This window comes from Jaculus jaculus, chromosome 6 (genome assembly GCF_020740685.1).
Source record: "Jaculus jaculus isolate mJacJac1 chromosome 6, mJacJac1.mat.Y.cur, whole genome shotgun sequence".
NCBI lineage: Eukaryota > Metazoa > Chordata > Mammalia > Rodentia > Dipodidae > Jaculus > Jaculus jaculus.
In genome coordinates, this window is record NC_059107.1 from 143,519,593 (window position 1) to 143,538,434 (window position 18,842).

Here is an 18,842-nt window from a genome sequence, read left to right on the forward strand (position 1 = left end):
TCCATTCTAAATTCAAATATGAATCATGGTCCAGAACAAAGAAGAGATAAAAATCTGTGAGATAAGGATGGGGAGATGGCTCGTTTGCAAAGTGCTTGTCACGCAAACTCAAGGGTCTGGATTCAGATCCCTGCTACCCAAGTAAAATGCTGGGCATGGCAGCACTGGGGAGGCAGAGCCGGGAAATTCCCATCACCTAGCCCATGCTGCCTGGAGTAAGTGCTCAACAAACATCTATAGACTGAATGAAAGAACAACAGAAGGAATGAATGAGTGAGTTAATGGCGAGAAGGTTCGCCTGCCTTGTCAATTTACTTCCCAGAGGTTCTTCCAAGTATCAGAGTCACTGATTTTCTAGACTGACAACCAAGCACCAAGTGTTTCTCCAGACCCTGCCTTTAGCAAGTTGAGGGGCGGATGCCTGTTATGCATTTGAGTGTCAAGCAACGGACAAAGGCAGCTCGGGCATAGACGCTCTGCTGTTCCCCCTCTCCTCCCCTTTAGACATGAGTTGTTTGAAGTAAATCCAGGTACCAGACAATGAAAAAAGCAGTTGTCCTAGAGTACCTGTACTCTCTCTCTCTCTGCAAATAAATATATAAAAAATAGTGTTTAGAAAAGAAACCCTGTATCTATAAATAAGGTGGAGAGGGACTGAGGAAGACACCTAACATCAGCCTCTGCCAAATTCTGGTCATCATAAAAGTGGTGGCACCCGCATTGGCTCAGGACCCAAAAGAAGGAAAGGGAGAGAGGAGGGGGAAAAGGAAGGGAGGTGGGGGAAAGAAATCTCTTTCAATATGTTGAACTAAGAAAAATGACCAACTTTTCAAAAAGATAGGTTTATTGACCTTCTGAGAAGAAACTTCTAAATGTTTGTAAAAGTTATATATGAAGAGTACATAGATAGAACTATTAACCACTTCATCAAACGATGGCAGTGATTCAGTACAAACTATGTGCCATGCTCTATTCCATGTGAGCTTTGCATCTTACAAGAAGAAGACACCAAGATGAAATTCACTATAGAAAATATTAATTGAGAAGAAGAAGGAGATCTATAGAGTCAAACGAGCTCAGTGAGAAATGGTGAGGCTTTTGCACATTAAAAATACATCATATCCAGGCATGGATGTGCAGACCTTGAATCCCAGCATTTGGGGAGGCAGAGATGGAAGGGAAACAGTGAGTTCCAGGCCAGCCTGGGACTATCAAGTGGATTCCAGATTAGTCTGGGCTGCAGTGAGACCCTTCCTTATACATACATACATACATATATACATACATCTATCTATCTGTCTGTCTGTCTATCTATCTATCTATCTATCTATCTATCTATCTATCTATCTCATGGTAAGAAACAAAACCTTTGTTCATAATGTTAGAAGTTTCTTTGATTCTTCAAGTTTCAGGGAAGTTCAGTAATGAAGTTTTCCAGAATATAATCTGTGTAAATAAATATGAATGCCTTTAGTTAATAGTAAGATACTTTATCCAAATACCAACTGCATGTGGTGACAATAAATAACAAACTCACGTGCTCTTTTGTATTTTATTATCTATGATGATGTTTCTTCCACTTATTAATATTTATGAATTTGCTTTTTTCAGAGGATTTTCAGAATATTGTCTTTTCCATGTGTCACATAAAAACCTGATCTTGCAAGATGACCTTTCAGAATAACTTTTCATTCTTATGCTAATGGACTAATCTTATTTCTATTATAGATTACTTCCAGAATAGCATAACTTCTCAAAGTTACCTTAAGCCTAAAGAAGTCTTCAGAGAATGTAATACAAAACCTTTTCTCTTGTTCTATGAATTCAGACTCTTTAGTTTTCTATTATTTCATCCCAATTACATACAAAAAGATACTGTCTCCTGAGATACTTTACTGAATGGGAGCTACAGTGTTTATTTGTATTAATTGAAGTTTCATAATGTGTATCTGACACAATCTATGGGTAAACTTTCTCTACACAATGAGATTGCATCAATGATTTTATTCCTAATGCAGTATTATAATGCAAACTAGGATTCCAAGCTGAATGCATTAATGAAAAGAATAATCATGTGCTACAATAAAATATGGTATGATTGAAATGGACTTGTTAACCCTAATAAATTTACATTTTAACAGTAAGGAAATTTGCAAAATCCCTCACAGACCAAAACAACTTGTTTTGCTTGTTTCAAATTTAAATAAATACTGAAGTTCATAGTTTATTTTTGCCTTTTTTTTTATCTTCAACATGAACATAAATAAAATAGTCAACATAGTAAGTGTTTAGTAGGATGATGGCATATTTCAAGATTTTGAATATTTTATTATTTTTTTTCTTTTTTTAATATTAATTTGCTTAATTTCAAGCTCTCTGCTTGGAAATAAAGACTTGGGATATTTGAGTTGTTTGTGTCTCATCTTGTGAGTGCTCCCAGTGGCCCTGTCGGTGGCTGTCACGCTCCTATTTCCAGATTGGGAAATAGAAAGGGAGAGGCCATGTGACCTGCATTGGCCATCCAGCCAGTCAGCACACTGCCAGGAAATGAAGGCAGGAGTTCTGCTGGAAAGCCCAGAGCTCCTTCTATATGTTGTGTTTTTGATCACTTACCAAGGTCCAATTTGCCAACTTTCTGCGAGTCAGGAATATCAAGAACCAGCCAAACATATTTCCTGTCCTTCAGCACACAGAGAAAGAACAAGAAGCAGCCTGCCATGCCAAAGTGCTTTCGTGTGAAGATTAAATACAGATGAGGTCAGAGAAAGAAGATATCCTCACAGGGAGATGAATTTCTAGCTAGCTAGGAATCCCATACTAAATTGCATATAGGATGCATAGAGTGCAGTTTTCTTTCTTTGTAATGTGCACAAGATGAAAACAATAAGAGTTAAATTTCTTAAAGAAGCAGAGGAAAAGTGACGACCAGTTCAAATCCCATCTTCCAGGCTGAAGGCTCAGTTGGTTAAAGGCACTTGCCTGCAACATCTGCTGACCAGGACTCAATTCTCCAGTACCCAAAGCACAAAGTAGACATACGTCTGGCATGTGTTTACAGTGGCAAGATACCTTTGTGTGCCCATTCTCTTTCTCCCTCTCTCTCTCCCTCTCCTTTTCTCTCTGACTCCTCACAACTCACAAATAAATAAATAAACAGATATTCAAAAGATACTGTCTTTCAAAGAAGGATTGGAAACATAGCCAACTGCATAATTGCGTAAACGTTAAAGCTGAGAATTCTTACCCCTCTAATTTTGCCTCTTAAAGTGGTCATGCACTAATTTGGGCATGAACAGTTTGGAGCTCACTTATAGGAAGAAGTCCTCTTTAAGTACAAAGGAAGTGCTAGAGTCAGTGTTTCCATTGTCCCCGGGCAGGACCCTTCGTTCCTCAGCTGCGTCCTCTGCCTTCTGGGTTTGCTCAGTTTGGGTCGTTGTGTATTTATCTGTGTCTGCTGTTGCACTGGTCTGTTAACTAGTTGAGATTTTCTACTTCTGGTGCTATGACAGTGTCTGGCACCTATTTTGCATTCTAATATTGAAGACACTTGTTGAGATGAACCTGGACTTTGGCAGTCCAAACCCTAACAAGTCCTAAACACCAGTGAAATCTAGATTGACCAGATAATTTTTACACTAGGATGAACATGAAGCATTAATATTGAATTCTTATTTTATTTATTTATTTTAATGTGTGCATGCATGTTCCTGTGGGGGGGGGTATACATGTGTGTAATGCATACATGTGTATGTGTGTGAACAAGGAGGCTGGATGGCAACCCCAGAGGTATTGTTCTCAGGAAAATCATCCACTTCTTTTCGAGACACACTCTCTCATGAGCCTTAAGCTCACCAATTAGGCTAGAGTAGCTGGCCCACCAGCTACAAGGTTCTGCCTCCCGCTGGGATTGCAAGTGTGCCCGTGCCATTGTGCCTGGTACTTCATTTGGGTTCTCGTGATTAAACTCGTGTCCTCACACTTGTTAGGCAAGTGTTTTGTTGACTGAGTTATCTCCTTAGCCTTTATTAAATATCTTATATTGAAAGTTGACTTTTAAAAAATATTTTTACTTATTTTTAGGCAGAGAGAATGGATATGCCAGGGCCTCTCGCCTCTGCAATCAAACGGTAGATAGATGTACCACTTTGTGTGTCAGGCTTTATATGTGTACTGGGGAATCAAACCTGGACTGGCAGTCTTTATAAGCAAGTAATTTTAACTGCTGAGCCATCCCTCAAGCCCAAAGTTGATTTTTTTTAAATTACTAAATTAATGGAAAGGTTTTAAAATTAAAGCCGAGTTAGGGCACAAAGGTAGAGCTCACTTGGTAGAGCTTAGTAGTTCAAGGGTCTCTTAGCGCCTTAAGAAAGCCATTTCCGTTGCCTTGATGATACCGCTTGCCTTCTTTACATCTCACAACTATGTCACCTTTGTCCCAAGGAACTAGCATCATATAATCATGCCTAAGTTAACCAACAGGTATGAAACTCTCACCACGATATCAGCAGCGTGCTTATCAGGGATGCCGATGTGCATTGGCCTCCATGGACCAGGCAGCAGTGAGAGGCACCCACTGTTTCCTCCCCCGTGTATTTGTACGTGGTCTTCACAGTCCAGTGGAAGGAGACATATAAACTGTGATAGCCATGTTAGAATTGCACATGGAGGAGAAACGGTTGTCCCTTCACTGTGAAGGACAAAATCCCAGAGAGAAAACAAAATTGCAGCTTGAGCTCTGAACATGAGTACAGTGCCTCAGCATAATAAGGATTCCGTATTATATTTCAAGGAAAGAAATCTAAAGATGAGATGTATCTGTTAAGGGAGCTGTCAGGGCAATCTTGGCTGATAGTAACAGAAAATCTAACTGAACATGACTTTAAAAACATACGGATATGAAATAGCTAAGTGCTAGAATGCTTGTCTAACATGTACAAAGCCCAGGGTTTGATCCCCAATGTCACTAACAAAACCCTAAGGAAATGTCTTAGCTCCAGTGAAAACCCCCCAAAAGGAGCCACAGCAGCATAAATGATCACAGGCCATCAGAAACACAGCTCCTGTCTTTCTGCTCTGCCCTGTGTGAATGCTAGCTTCGCTCTGAGGCAAGTTCTCCTGCAGGGGGGTGGTTTCCTAAGGGCCACAGCAGTCCTGGCCTCACGTCCAAGTACTAAAGCTGTCAAGGCTGAGAAGTGGCGGAGGAGGGAAGGAACACAGAAGTCTCCCTTGGGAGCTTCCCAGGAACCTCTCCTTCCATCTCGGTGGCTACAGTTGTGCAGATAGCCCTCAATGTGCCAAGCTCCATCATGGAAATATGACCGACACTCAATGGACCTTGAACAGGGCAGGACTTTGCCTCCTCCACAGGATATGACCTCCGTGAGGCAGGGATGGGGGGAGTTCCTAGCTTTAGGAACCTAGAAGAGTCTGTGTCTTCAGCTCATACACAAAACACTGGGGTAGCCAGAGTTTAGTTTGGGAGGAAGATAGATGGCATTCCTGGGCTTAGATGCCATGCCAGGGACTTATATTTAACTTTTCTGGGTAGGACGATACCATTTCTTAAAAAAAAAAAATCAAACTATAGATCATCATCATATTATCTTAGACAGGGTTTCATGTACCCCAGGCTGGCCTCAAACTTGCTATGTACCTGAGTATGGCCTTGAACTTCTCATCCTTTCGCCTCCACCTCTTTTGTGCTAGCAATCCTACACCTGGTTTTTATGTGGCACTGGACATTGAGCCCAGGGTTTCACACATTCTAGGCAAGCACTCTACCAACTGAGCTATATCTTGGGCCTCAAATGGCATGGTTTTGAACAAACAGTACCACTTATTTTAAACAAGATGTGCAGTCCATCTTGAGGTCATCAACAGTGATGACTCACATAGATATAAAGCATCAGAACATGGGTCTGACATATTATGTATCCTTGAACATACTGACACACAAAGAAAATGTTTTAGCTTTGTTCATAATTAAGACTAGGACATTAGCTAAGATATAAAAGGTAGGGGTTAAGGATGCATGCAGCTCAGTAGTAGAGAACATGCCTAGCATGCCTGAGGCCCTGGGTTTAATCCCTAGATTACCCCAAATAAAAACAGAAACATGGGCTGGAGAGATAGCTTAGTGGTTAAGCGCTTGCCTGTGAAGTCTAAGGACCCTGGTTCGAGGCTCGATTCCCCAGGACCCATGTTAGCCAGATGCACAAGGGGGCACACACATCTGGAGTTTGTTTGCAGTAGCTGGTGGCCCTGGCACACCCATTCTCTCTCTCTCTCTCTCTCTCTCTTTCTCTCTCTCTTTCTCTCTCTGTCACTCTCAGATAAATAAATAAAAATGAACAAAGAAATTAAAAGAAGCAACAAACAACAAAGAAGGCAGAGGCTGGAGTGGTGTCTTAGTGGTTAAGGCACTTGCCTGTGAAGCATAGGGATCTAGAGTTTCTTTGCCGTGATTGGAGGCCCTGGCATGCCCTTTCTTTCCTTCTTTCTTTAGTATTTTTTTTTTTATAAGAGAGAGAGAGAGAAGGAGGGAGAGAGAATTGACATGCCAGGGCCCCCAGCCACTGCAATCGAACTCCAGACGTGTCTGACATCTTGTGTGCATGTGTGACCTTGCATGCTTGTGTCACCTTGTGCAGCTGGCTTACATGGGACCTGGGGAGTAGAACCTCTGTCCTTAGGCTTCATAGGCAAGCACCTTAACTGCTAAGCCATCTCTCCAGCCCCCATTCTTTCTTTCTCTATCTACCTCTCTCTCTCAAATAAATAAAAAGATTATATATACATATATATAAAATTATATATATATGTATATATTATATAATATATATACACACATAGGCACAACAGGTTATTCTTTGAGGGGGTGTTTCTGATTCTTAAGCAACTTACCAGCCACAGAGTCCCTCCTGCTTTTGAAGTAAACACGAGAAGCAACAGCAGCAGCAGAAACAAAATATTTTTTCTTTATACAACCTCAAACCTTTTGATGGCGAAGTTTCTGTGGTTGAGTTGGAAAATAGCCCCCTCTTGTGACCAAAAATTAGCAATTGGTCATAAGAGAGAAAATGAAGGTAATTTCTAGCAAGTGTTTAAACGGCAATGAAGGAGGAAGCAGGAAAATAGGAAAAGGCTGCCCCCTTCAGGATGAAGTTGTTTCTACATTTCTTCGGTTAGAAACTCCTGGTTCACAGGCTGGGAAATTACTACTTGCTGGGAGTTTATGCGGGTCTCCTAATTCGGAGAGTATATTTGATCTATACTATAGCAAAAAAACAAACAAACAAACAAACAAACAAACAAAAAACCTAAAAAAGTTCCTATCTCCCTAGGTTCTTGAAAGAATCATAATGAACAGTTTAACTTTCCTAAAACATTAGGAGCTATAATTAAGTAGATGATGGAGGGAACATTTTTGAAGGTAGGATGAGGAGTTCAAAAGACAAACAAGCTAGAAAATTAGGTAAACAAAGATTACCTCCAAAAACTGAACATTTTCAGATCAGTTGCCTTAGCTTTATCTCCAAGTCTCGTGGTATTTCAAGTTAGGGCACATTACATTACATTTAGACATTACATCAATAGGTGCAGTCCCAGAGTGCTAAAGGAAGCATAAATATTGCCTCTTCCCCTATTCCTTTCTTCCTTCCTTCCTCTGCCCCCCTCTTCTTCCCTTCCTCCTTCCCTTTTTCTTCCTTCCCATCTTTCTTGCTTTCTTCTTCTTGTTTTTTTCCTCCCTTTCTTTCTTCTGGGTCAGTCCTGCTGTGTGGCTCAGGCTGATCTTGAACTGATCAGACAAGCACTGGGGTTAAATCATGTGCCTCCACTCCCAGCTAAGATTGCAGGTGTTTGAATATTAAAAGTGGTGGTGCATGCCTTTAATTCCAGCACTCAGAAGGCAGAGTTAGGAGGACTGCCAAGAGTTCAAGGCCATCCTGAGACTACATAGTGAATTGAATTCCAGGTCAGCCTGAGCTAGAGTAATATCTTACCTCAGAAAAAAAAAAAAAAAAAGCAAGAAAGAAAGGAAAGAAAACCTAGCAGCAAGAAAATAATACAAATCATAATTTAGCTTTAATACTAATCAACTAATGTGTATTTATCCCATTAATAAGCAAAATTATTTTTTAAAAATCTCTGTAAAGGCAAAAATACACTATTTAGTCTAGACTAAAATGGACTGAGATTTGAGATATTAATGCAATTTGCTTGAATAATAATAATAGACATTAAGATTGTTTGCTCTGATATTTATTTATTTCAGTACTGGGGATTAGACCTAGGGTCCTGAGCATGTCAGTCAAATGCTTTTCCACTGAGGTGTTGCCCTAGCTTTGTTTTTTACTTTTTTATAATGCTTTTTAAAAATATTATTTATTTATTTGAGCATGTGTATATATGTGTGTGTGTGTGTGTGTGAGAGAGAGAGAGAGGTAAAAGAATAGGTGTGCCAGAGCCATTGCAGATGAACTCTAGATGCATGCACCACCTTGGGAATCTGGTTTACATGGGTACAGGGGAATAGAACCTGGGTCCTTAGCCTCAACAAGCAAGTGCCTTATCCACTAAACCATATCTCCAGCTCCTCTTTTTTACTTTTTATTTTTGAGACAGAGTTTCACTAAGTTGTCTAGTTGTCAGTGAACTTGCTGTGTTGCCCAGGCAGATCTTGAACTTGTAATCTTCCTGCCTCAACCTTCCAAGTAACTGGAATTATATGCCTGGATCATTAGGCCTGGCTTCTTACAGTTACCGAGGGCTTACAATGAAGCAGGCTTTGCACTAAGTACTGTATATTATCTTATATGATTCACATTTCTCAGATAAGAAAAGTAAGAGATTTTAAAGGTTTAATGTGCTCAAGACCAATTCACAGAGTCAGAATTCAAAGTCAGCACTAGTTCCCAACTTCTAACTCCTATGTTGAAAGCTGAGTCCAGCATTCCTAAACTCACATGCCTCAATGTCTATATGGGTATTTGGTTCAATTCTATAACAGCTAGTTAAAGGGCAGTCTTCCACGTGATGCAATCTTCATCTTGTTCAACAAAGACTTTGTTGTTAGTAGAGTCCACTGGGGTCAGTTACATAATCAAAGGTCCAAGGGAGGACAGTGTGGTATGGTGACTAGAGAGGGAAAAGCCCAGGATTGAATTTGGAAGATTCTTCCAATTTGTCTAAAGGTGAGAATTTATAGTTTTTGATAAATCTACTTTCTGTAAGGTATACAAATAGATGATACATTTATGAGTATCTGGATTCTAATTTTATATTGGTTTGATTCTGTGACTCTAGATGTTGTTTGGGAATGAACATGCACTTAGTTCTCCTCTGGATCATTCCTAGGAAATTCATCCTCTCAGTTTATCAGCGTGTCATGATACTGTCTTTTTTTCTCCCCTTTGAAGTAGGGTCTCACTCTAGTCCAGGCCAACCTGGGACTTACTATGTAGTTTTAGGCTGGTCTCAAATCCACAGTGTTTCTCCTACCTTGTCCTCCTGAGTACTGGGATTTAAGGCATGCACCCTGTATAGTCTTTTCTATTTCTTCCCTCCCCCAGCTATGGGCTGTTCTGGATAGGAGCCATGTGCATAACAAGCACCAAGCTAATATTTGTTGGATGAGCAGGTGAAACAAAGTGAATCAAAGAAATCTTAAATTAAGAGAACTAAAGTAGATAAAGAAAATGGAGATATCCCAGCCAGAGACAACGTGCACAGAGACTGCGCAGACTGCATTGCTGAGTGAATTTCTAGAGTCTGGACATGGCTGGAGCAAAGCAACGGAAGTTAGTTAAAGCCCATCAACTTTGATTGGCATCATGACATCATCTCACTAGCTATGTGCCTAGCTCATGGGGCTTTAGAAAGATTAATTGTAGCAAAAGAACTGCTTGCAACAGTACCTAGCACCTAATGAGCATTCAATAAGTGGGAGCTCCTATTATTACCATTTTGGGTTATGAGGTGGGCAAATGTTACAATGTGAAAAGCAATTTAAGCATGTGCTAAAAATCATAGAAAGATTTTGAAGGTCTGAAAGAAGTAAGGAGAAAGTATGTGGTTTGAAAGTTTGTGGATAGAGGATGGATTGAAGACGAGTCAGCAAGACAGAACGGTGTGTGAGGAGGCAATTGCAGTGTTGGAGATGTCAAGAGATGGTTGAGACTCTGCCAATGACAGGAGCCATGGAGAGGGGAAGCAGAGCTGATCGGGCCCATGCTATGCCCATCTGAATCTCAGTTGTCAGCCTGGACAACTGCGATAACAAGGATGTCAATCACTAAGAATGAAACCACCAAGAAAGGAGTTGTTTTGGAGGAAAATGAGGTGACCTGTTCTTACTTGATATTTTTGACTTTAGCCATACTGAGTTTGAAGAGAGTGGCCAAGTTATGGAGTATAATAGTGAGTAAATGGCATGGCATTTCAGCTATAGATCAGAACCCTTTCACTATCACCCTGGCCAATTTACTAAATGGAGCTGTTTATACTTCTGGGCTGGAGAACAATGACGTTTTATTCATTGTTTAAGATCCTATCACGGCCTAGACTACACGTATCAATATTAAAAAGATTCACTAGGCTGTGTAGAAACTGAGATTCTTTTGAGATTCTTTTGCCAATTCAAGAGCATTATTATTTATTGTCAGGCAGTCATGACTGAAACAAAGGCTAGAAGTCAAAGACCTACACATCATTGAGTAGGCTGTGTACTGAGGATTTAGTTGATTGGTTTTCTTTGCAACCTTCTGTTTTTGGTCAGGCACATACTGTACTATAATTATTTGAAAGTATGTGAAAGTATTAGTCATGTGTTTCCAGGTTTACATCTTTTAGTCACTCAAAACTGTTTGTAACTCATGTTTCAACTTTCCTGTGTAGGCATCTCTGATGAATATATCACGCCAATGTTCAGTTTTTATAAAAGTGTTGGGGAATTGAAAATGACTCAGGAAGAGTACGCTCTGCTGACAGCAATAGTTATCCTTTCTCCAGGTAATCTCAGCATCATACCTGAATTCTTCTTCTGTTTGTTTTTCTTAGTATAATAGAATGAAGTTTATTAAGGAAAATCTAGAAAGCACAGAAACATAAAGTAAATTGGCCTATAATTCTACCATTCAAATACAACCATTGTTAATTAACAATTCTGTGTTTTTCTCAATGGTTTTTTTTCTAACCATTATCCTCAGGTATCCAACAGGTACATATTAAGCACTTTTGGTGTATTAAACATGATATAGATAGACACTGGGGAGACATGGGATACAGCTTTTATGAAGGTCACATTCTAGTACCAATTTTTCAGGGGCTGGAAACTTCTACAAAATTATATAATTTCTAGCTGGATAAAGTAACCCATACCTATAATCTTAGGATGTGGTAATGATGATGATGAAGGAAGGAGGCAAATTTAAGACCCTGTCTCAGAAAATTGTAATAATGAGAATATAAGAAAAGAAGTGGTTAGAAGAATGATATTTTCATTAGTGGTGAGGGAAAGATTTTCTAAATAGTTGCTTAAACAGAGATATCAAAGAAATTTCATGCATTAAAGAACATTCAACTTTTAAAAAGTTCATATTTCTTCAAAAGACTTTTTCCAAGTTGTTGAAAATTATGTTGGTAAAAGTTTATTAAAATATGTGTCATAGCCGGATGTGGTGGCACATGCCTTTAATTCCAGCACTCAGGAGGCAGAGGTAGGAAGATCACCATGAGATCAGGGCCACCCTGAGACTCCAGAGTGAATTCCAGATCAGGCTGGGCTAGAGTGAGACCCTACTGCGAATAAAACAAAAATGTTTGTCATAGTCCATTGTATGGCTATACATTAATATATTTAATATTTATCATTTGTTTATATATCAGTAGGAGTGCTTCCAATTTTTTTGTTGTTTTAAACACTGTGGAAATGAATACCTCTGTCTATAAAATTTGTGTATTTTTAAATTCTCTGTGGGTGCAAGAAAGACAATGCTCATGATTAGAGAGGCATAATTACTATACCAGTCTTTAGGCTTTTTAAAGATAATATTTGGGAGCAGAGGCTAGTTGTTACTTTTGCTATTAACAATAGGAAAAAAAAAAAGTCTAACAGGACCTTCTACAGTTAGTTACAACATATATACGCTATGCCCTAGTAAGATTACAAATTTTATCCACCACAGAGGATGCTTGCACCCATTATGCAGGTTCTCTCCAGGGGTTTTATTATATAGGTTTTATTGGCAGAAGAGGTTGGGACACTTTTAGATAGCATTAGATGCCCCATGTACTGATCTATGTATGAGTCCATTGTGTGTGTATATGTGGGTAAATTCATTACATTGAACACTATATGCATGTGAGTGTACGTTGCTCTTAGAAACTACTTCAAAAAAGCGAGCCATTGTAATAATTATGCCAAGATAACGTTTTTTCCACTTTTTAATTTTGTCACTTTACTTTAAATTCCCAAACAGACAGGCAGTACATCAAGGACAGAGAGGCTGTGGAGAAGCTTCAAGAACCTCTGCTTGACGTGCTACAAAAGTTGTGCAAGATTTACCAGCCCGAAAATCCTCAGCATTTTGCCTGTCTCCTGGGTCGCTTGACAGAACTGCGGACATTCAATCATCACCACGCTGAGATGCTCATGTCATGGAGAGTAAATGACCACAAGTTCACCCCACTCCTCTGCGAGATCTGGGATGTTCAGTGATGAGCATTGCGGGTGGGGGGCATCTATTTTCTTCTTTTCCTTGTGACATGAATCTGAAGTGTGACTTTATTTCATTTGTACCTGGTTTCGCTTAAGAATCTTCATGAATATTTATGTAGGTATTATAAAACTTCCACAATTGTAAATACAGGTTAGATAGAATTGCTTTCTCTATATTATATTTTACAAGGCTCCAGAGAACCCTACATTTTAACTGACACGCCCTATTTGCCTAATAAATCAACTGTTACTTCAATTCTATCTGCTGAACAAACTTTATTTTGCTGTTCTCCATATTGCATATATTTTGTTAAAGAGCTGTATGCAGTTTTGGCAATAAACTGAACATAATGGCAACAGGCTTTTCTTTGGGATCAAAATTTGAGAAATATCTCTTTAGGTGATGGAAAACATCCTACTGACTCCGGGGAGGGTAATTTATAGAAAGAGAAACTCTCACAATGCAAATAAAACATTTCCAAATCAGGAGAGAAGGTGTGCTGAACATTCCTAGCCCTCAACCACCTCATTTTCTTTGACATTCAAAGAGACTATCACTCAGAGAAGTTAATGATCTTCACATAAATTATTCTCTGAAGCAAGCTCTCCTTCTTCATGGTTGGGGTCTTGAGGAGGCATGTACAAGTTGAGAGCATGTATGGGGAAATCTCTTACCACTCTTAAAAGCGCTCACTACAGGCTTCAGCACATATAACTAGTCTTTTTTGTTTTCTTCATTTTTTTCCCCAAAACATTCCTCCAGTCCATAGTTGCTGCATACTTCCCCCACAGCAGGAATTTGTTCATTTCCTCCCCCCATTATTCAACTGTGGCATTCTTCTCCCCATTCTCCTTTGACTAATACAATAAAACACCTTCTGTAAGTAATGGGCTGAAATCTCCCTTTCTCATGAAGTCAGCCCAAATAGAGATTGCTTACCAAGCAAAGAGTTTTTGTATTAAAATACATAGCAAACCCAACATTCTAAAAATAATCTGTGGAGATAGGAATGAATTCAGCTAGATCATTTGGATGCTATTCTTTATAACAAAAGAAAAAAAAAAACTAAACAAAAAGCCTTGAGCTAGATTCATTTGGAAAACTCCATGGGGTATACTAAGATGCTAAGATACAGAAGAGCTGCCTGGAGGGTCTTAGTGTTTTACAAAGGGATGGTGAGGAACATACTGTGGGTTTACCCAGTGTGGTGGTTTGAATGTAAAATGTCCCTGGTAGCCTCATGTGTTGTGATTAAGTCTCACACTCAATCCCCAGCTGGAAGGACCTTTAGGCATGGAGTCTTGCTGGAGGAGGTGTGTCACTGGGGGAGGGGCAGAACTTGGGGTTTATTAATCCAGTTTCCAACCCAGTACTGAGACTACTTCCACCCAGATATGTGACAAGATGCGAGCCAGCTTCTTCCTTGGCTCACGCTTTCCCTGCCATGATGAAACTTCTCCTTGAAGCTGTAAGCCTGAGATAAGCTCTCTCCTCCTATAAACTGCTTCTAGTTGTGTATCCGGGGAAAAAGTGGGTAACTGCTACACCCAGAAACTCAAGATTGTCTCACGGTGGTGGTACCATTTCCCCTGGGCTTCAAAGGATAACCCCCTACTTGAATACATGGGTTCCAGTTAAAAGAGGGGCAGGAGCAGAAGGAGGAAGTTTCAGGCATAAACTGAGGGCAGGAGGCAAGGTGCACCACTGTTAAAATGCAGATTTTGAAAGCCCACTGTTTGGAAGGTCTTATTTGCTCACTGAAGAGTGAGAGGGAACGTGCAGGCCCACAAGGGGAGAGACATGGTGAGGAGAGGGCAATAAGGCAAAAGTAAATTTCTGACTGACTGAGAAGGCAGACCCAGTTTTGGAGTACTAAGTGTGATTTGTTGCCTCCAGATCACAAGGAACAGGCTGAGGAAGCGGGAACTGCTGGGGTAGGGAAGACAGAAGTACAGCCTGCATCCTGTGATGATGGGAAATTCGAGCCAGTGGGGTGTGACAGACAGAGCCAGAGCCTGCATCCGACACATCTGGATTTATTCAACTGGTTTAAACCTCGCAGTAGCAAACAATAATGCTTAACATACGCTAAAACAATTGTGATACTAGAAGAATTATATTTTTGGTCTTGGCTCCCAGTATCTGACACAGAGCTTCAGAAACTCTTGGAATTTCCTATTTCCTGGGATAATAGAAATATCTTTTGGTATTGATAACAAATCCCCTTTAGCCCTACTTAGTCTAACAAGGTGACTCTTGGTGGGCTCCTAGATAGCTTCAAGGAGTTTATTAAAGCTTCTTAGATTTCCAGCTACCTAGCTGGAAGAGGTGTCACTGGGCGGATCCTAGGGTTCAGCCCTAAGGGGTGGTGGTGGACTTGGAATTCCACTCTAAGGAGATGCAAAGTGCCGGAGTTCCACCAGGAGCTCCTGAAGGGTGCCTTGTGGTGTGGCTCTGGGGTTTTGGCTTGTAGCTTCTCTCTCTCTGCTTAGACCTGTGAAAGCAGGCCAGCTTCTTCTGCCATTATGGAACTTCCCCTGGATCTGTAAGCTTCAATAAATCCCTTCCTCCATAACTGTGCCTGGTTTTGAAGTTCATCTCAGTGAAATGACGCTGTCTACTATATGCTGGTTGCTAGAGGAACAAACAACATGATTAAAAGGCTGGGATTTTGAGCCCCAACCCACAACCTCTGGAGGAAGGGAAGAAGGGATGAGGATCAAGTTTAATTGCCAAAGCCCGGTGATTATAATATAACATGCCTATATGACAGAGTCTCAATGAAACCCCTAAGCAATAAGATTTTGAACACTTCTGGGTTGGTGAGCATACTGAGATGGTGTGGAGGGTGTTAGGCCAGGAGAGGGCATGCGGAATCTCTGGGTGCTCCTTGTCTCCTTACCTGGTCTTGCACAACTCTTCATTGTAGCTTTTCCTGAGTTATATTTATAAGAAAGCGGTAACAGTGAACGTTATGCTTTGAGACTCAGATGTCCCCCACAGACTCATGTGTTTGAACACTATTTTGGGAAGTTATAGAACCTTTGTACTATGGGACCTTGCTTGACTAGTGGTGAGTTTTGAAGTTTCTATCCACCTCAAGTTCCACTCTGGCTTTCTGCTTCCTATCTGCCGAGATGTGAACTGGCCACACTACCAGCTCCTGATGTCATAGGCCTGTAGAACCATTCCACCCACTATAACTCCCTCACCATGATGTTACCCCCTAAACTGTCAGCAAAAATAAGCCTGTAAATTGCTTATTAGGTATTTTGCCACAGAAACTTTAGGGAGAAATGTAGCCAGAACAGTGAATAAACTGTTTTGAATTCTGTGAGCTATCCCAGTGAATTTTTGAACCTGAGGAGGGAGTTGCAGAAGCGTCACAATATACAACTGGTTGACCAAAGTGTTAATCTGGGATTTATGGCTGTTGTCTGAAGAAAGGATGAGCTAATGTTACTAGGCCTTCAAAGAGCAGGTCTCATTAGTCTTTGCCTAAATTAATAATGCTTATCCCATTTAAACTATGCTGGCTTCACTATCCACAGGAGAATCTGTTCTTTTTCAGAAGGCAGTGAGCCTGAAGGAATTAAACTACCCCTTGCACTTCAGCCAAGCCACAGCTGAATCCACAGAGGAATTGGGGAGATGAGCAAGAGTGCTGCTTCCATGCTGTTCCTGATAATCAGCACCAGGGTGTAGGTGACAGACCATGAGGATACTCAACACTTACCAAAGCAGAGATCCAGAGGCTCCTAAGAACACATCACTAAGGTAGACTTAAAACTCAGCCTCCATGGTTCAGGGAATTTTGCAGAAGAGGGGATGGAACGATTGTAAGAGCCACAGGTTGAGACATCATGCCCAGAGGCATTTCTTCCTCCCCAAAATGACTGACTACTGCTCCCACAAGGCATAAACTACCATCCCATGGGGAATCTCTACAACCTACTGAGGAGTGTTCCCAATGGATTGGAGGCAGGGATAAGGGGCAAAAAGGGTACCAACACATGATGTATCCATATGAAACATCTTATTAACAATAATAATAATAAACATAAAAATGGGAGTGTTGGAAGATATACTCACTGTGCAAAATAGACTTGTAAAAAAAAGTCCTTATACAACACAGTCCCATGCACAAGGGGCAGATATAAGAAAAGTTAAAAACAAGAAAAAAGTTCCCCTCCTTAAGATTTAAAACACCATAAGAGAGGGAGGGATGTGGCGATATGAGGGCTCTGTTGAAGTGTATTTTGTAAAGATTATTTACTAATGGTAAAGCATGGCTGTGTCCTAGGTTTATTTTTTAAATTTTTATTAACTTATTTGCAGGGAGAGAGAGAGAATGGACATGCCAGATCCTCATGCCACTACAAACTCCAGATGCATATGCCACTTTGTGCATCTGGCTTTAATGTGACTACGGTGGTGGTGGTGGGGGGGGGGCGTGAGAATCAAACCCAGACCATTAGGCTTGGCAAACAAACTCCTTAACTGCTGAGCCATCTTTCCAGTCCTGTTTTATAGATTTTTGCTGTTAGTGGTATTTTTTGATATAGGGTCTCACTCTAGCCCAGGCTGACCTGGAATTCAGTATATAGCCTCAGGCTGGCTTCAAACTCACAGTGATCCTCCTATTTCTGCCTCCAGAGTGCTGGGATTAAAGGCATGCACCAATTTGCCCAGCTTTGTTTTATAGATTAAAAAAAAATGTTCCTTCAATTTTTTTTTTTTTTTTGAAGTAGGGTGTTACTGTAGCCCAGACTGACCTGTAATTCACTCTGTAGCTCTGGCTGGCCTTGAACTCACTGTGATCCTCATACCCCAGCCTCCCAAGTGCTGGCATTAAAGGCATGCACCACCATACCTGTTTTTAAGTTTTTAATCTACTTTCTTATATGATTTTTAAAAATTTTATTTATTTATTTAATTTGATGGATAGAAGAAGAAGAAGCAGATAGTGAGAGAGAGAATGGGTGCACCAGGGCCTTAAGCCACTGCAAATGAACTCCAGAAGCATGTACCACCTTATGAATCTGGCTCCCATGGATCCTGGGGAACCTGGGTCCTTTGGCTTTGCAGGTAAGCACCTTAACCTCTAAGCCATTCCTTCAGCCCCGATTTTTTTTTTTGTCAAATGCATGGAACCTTAGTTGTATCTCTGGCCCCAGGTGGAGACATGGCATTTTCATCTTCCAGTCTTCCCAGATAATAAAATTACAAAGGCATAGTATGATATCCTCCCATAACATAATCTAAATGGACCTATCAAACATGTGGACAAGAAGCTGCCACCCAGAGAAGCTGCCTGTTCCAGAAACTTTAAGAAACATGATGTTAAGATATATTAAGAAGACATGTACTTGTATATCCCATAAACTCCTGCCTCTAATGCAATCTTTTGCAGATCCTTGGGCTGTTGGTCTACTTTCTAACTTAGAAAGGTCTAACATCTTTGCATTCTTTCGATCTTCCTTTTCAAATACCAGCCCAAAACCTATTTGCCCTGAAACTCTAAGCCTTCTAGTCCCTAATCACCCCTAAGTCGCCCCTCCCCCATGCAGCAGCTCTGCCAGACTTCCATCATTGAGCCTGCTTATTGCCTTGACATCTAGATCAGAAAGCACGGCTTCCTCACTCCCTCTTATTCATCTCCCTTCTCCCACCAGCTGCCTGCCTTGTTCTCTCCCTAACTCAAATTATCGTTCCTTCTAAGAACATTTGTCAGTTCTTTTATCTATGAGACTACGAGCTTGCACAGGGGCTCCCGAGTCCTCTAGTAACATCCTTTCCAAGACTAGACAGAGCATACCTACATCCTCACCTACCGGTGCTAGGCTTGTCCGTGTGGTTTGCCTTGGGCTACAGAATGTGGATGTAAGTGCCAATGTGCCAGTGCTGAGCTGAGGCCAAGGAGACTTCACATATCTGCTCACTGCTCTTGCATTTCTGCAGTCTGCCATCTGTCTAGAGAATAGTATGCCCTGGGCAGCTGCAGATCTAGGTATGAGAGGCAGAAAGAGCTCACCTAAAGCCATTCTACATCTTGAAGCAACATTCCCCCATCCCCACCCCAACACACACACTGGCCATGTGATGACTTGCAGATCTCCAAAC

General features: G+C 40.8%; 1 protein-coding gene across 2 annotated transcripts in view; it reads left to right on the plus strand.

Annotated features, from left to right (window-relative positions):
- Nr1h4 (nuclear receptor subfamily 1 group H member 4) overlaps positions 1-12,974 on the plus strand; it is a 53,392-nt gene extending 40,418 nt beyond the window's left edge. For both annotated transcript variants that reach the window (XM_004650209.2, XM_004650210.2), the window contains exons 8-9: positions 10,897-11,010; positions 12,480-12,974. In XM_004650209.2, the coding sequence (XP_004650266.1) occupies positions 10,897-11,010; positions 12,480-12,718 (353 nt within the window). In that variant the 3' untranslated portion in view covers positions 12,719-12,974. The remainder of the gene's footprint in view (positions 1-10,896; positions 11,011-12,479) is intronic.
- Positions 12,975-18,842: the final 5,868 nt, after the last annotated feature.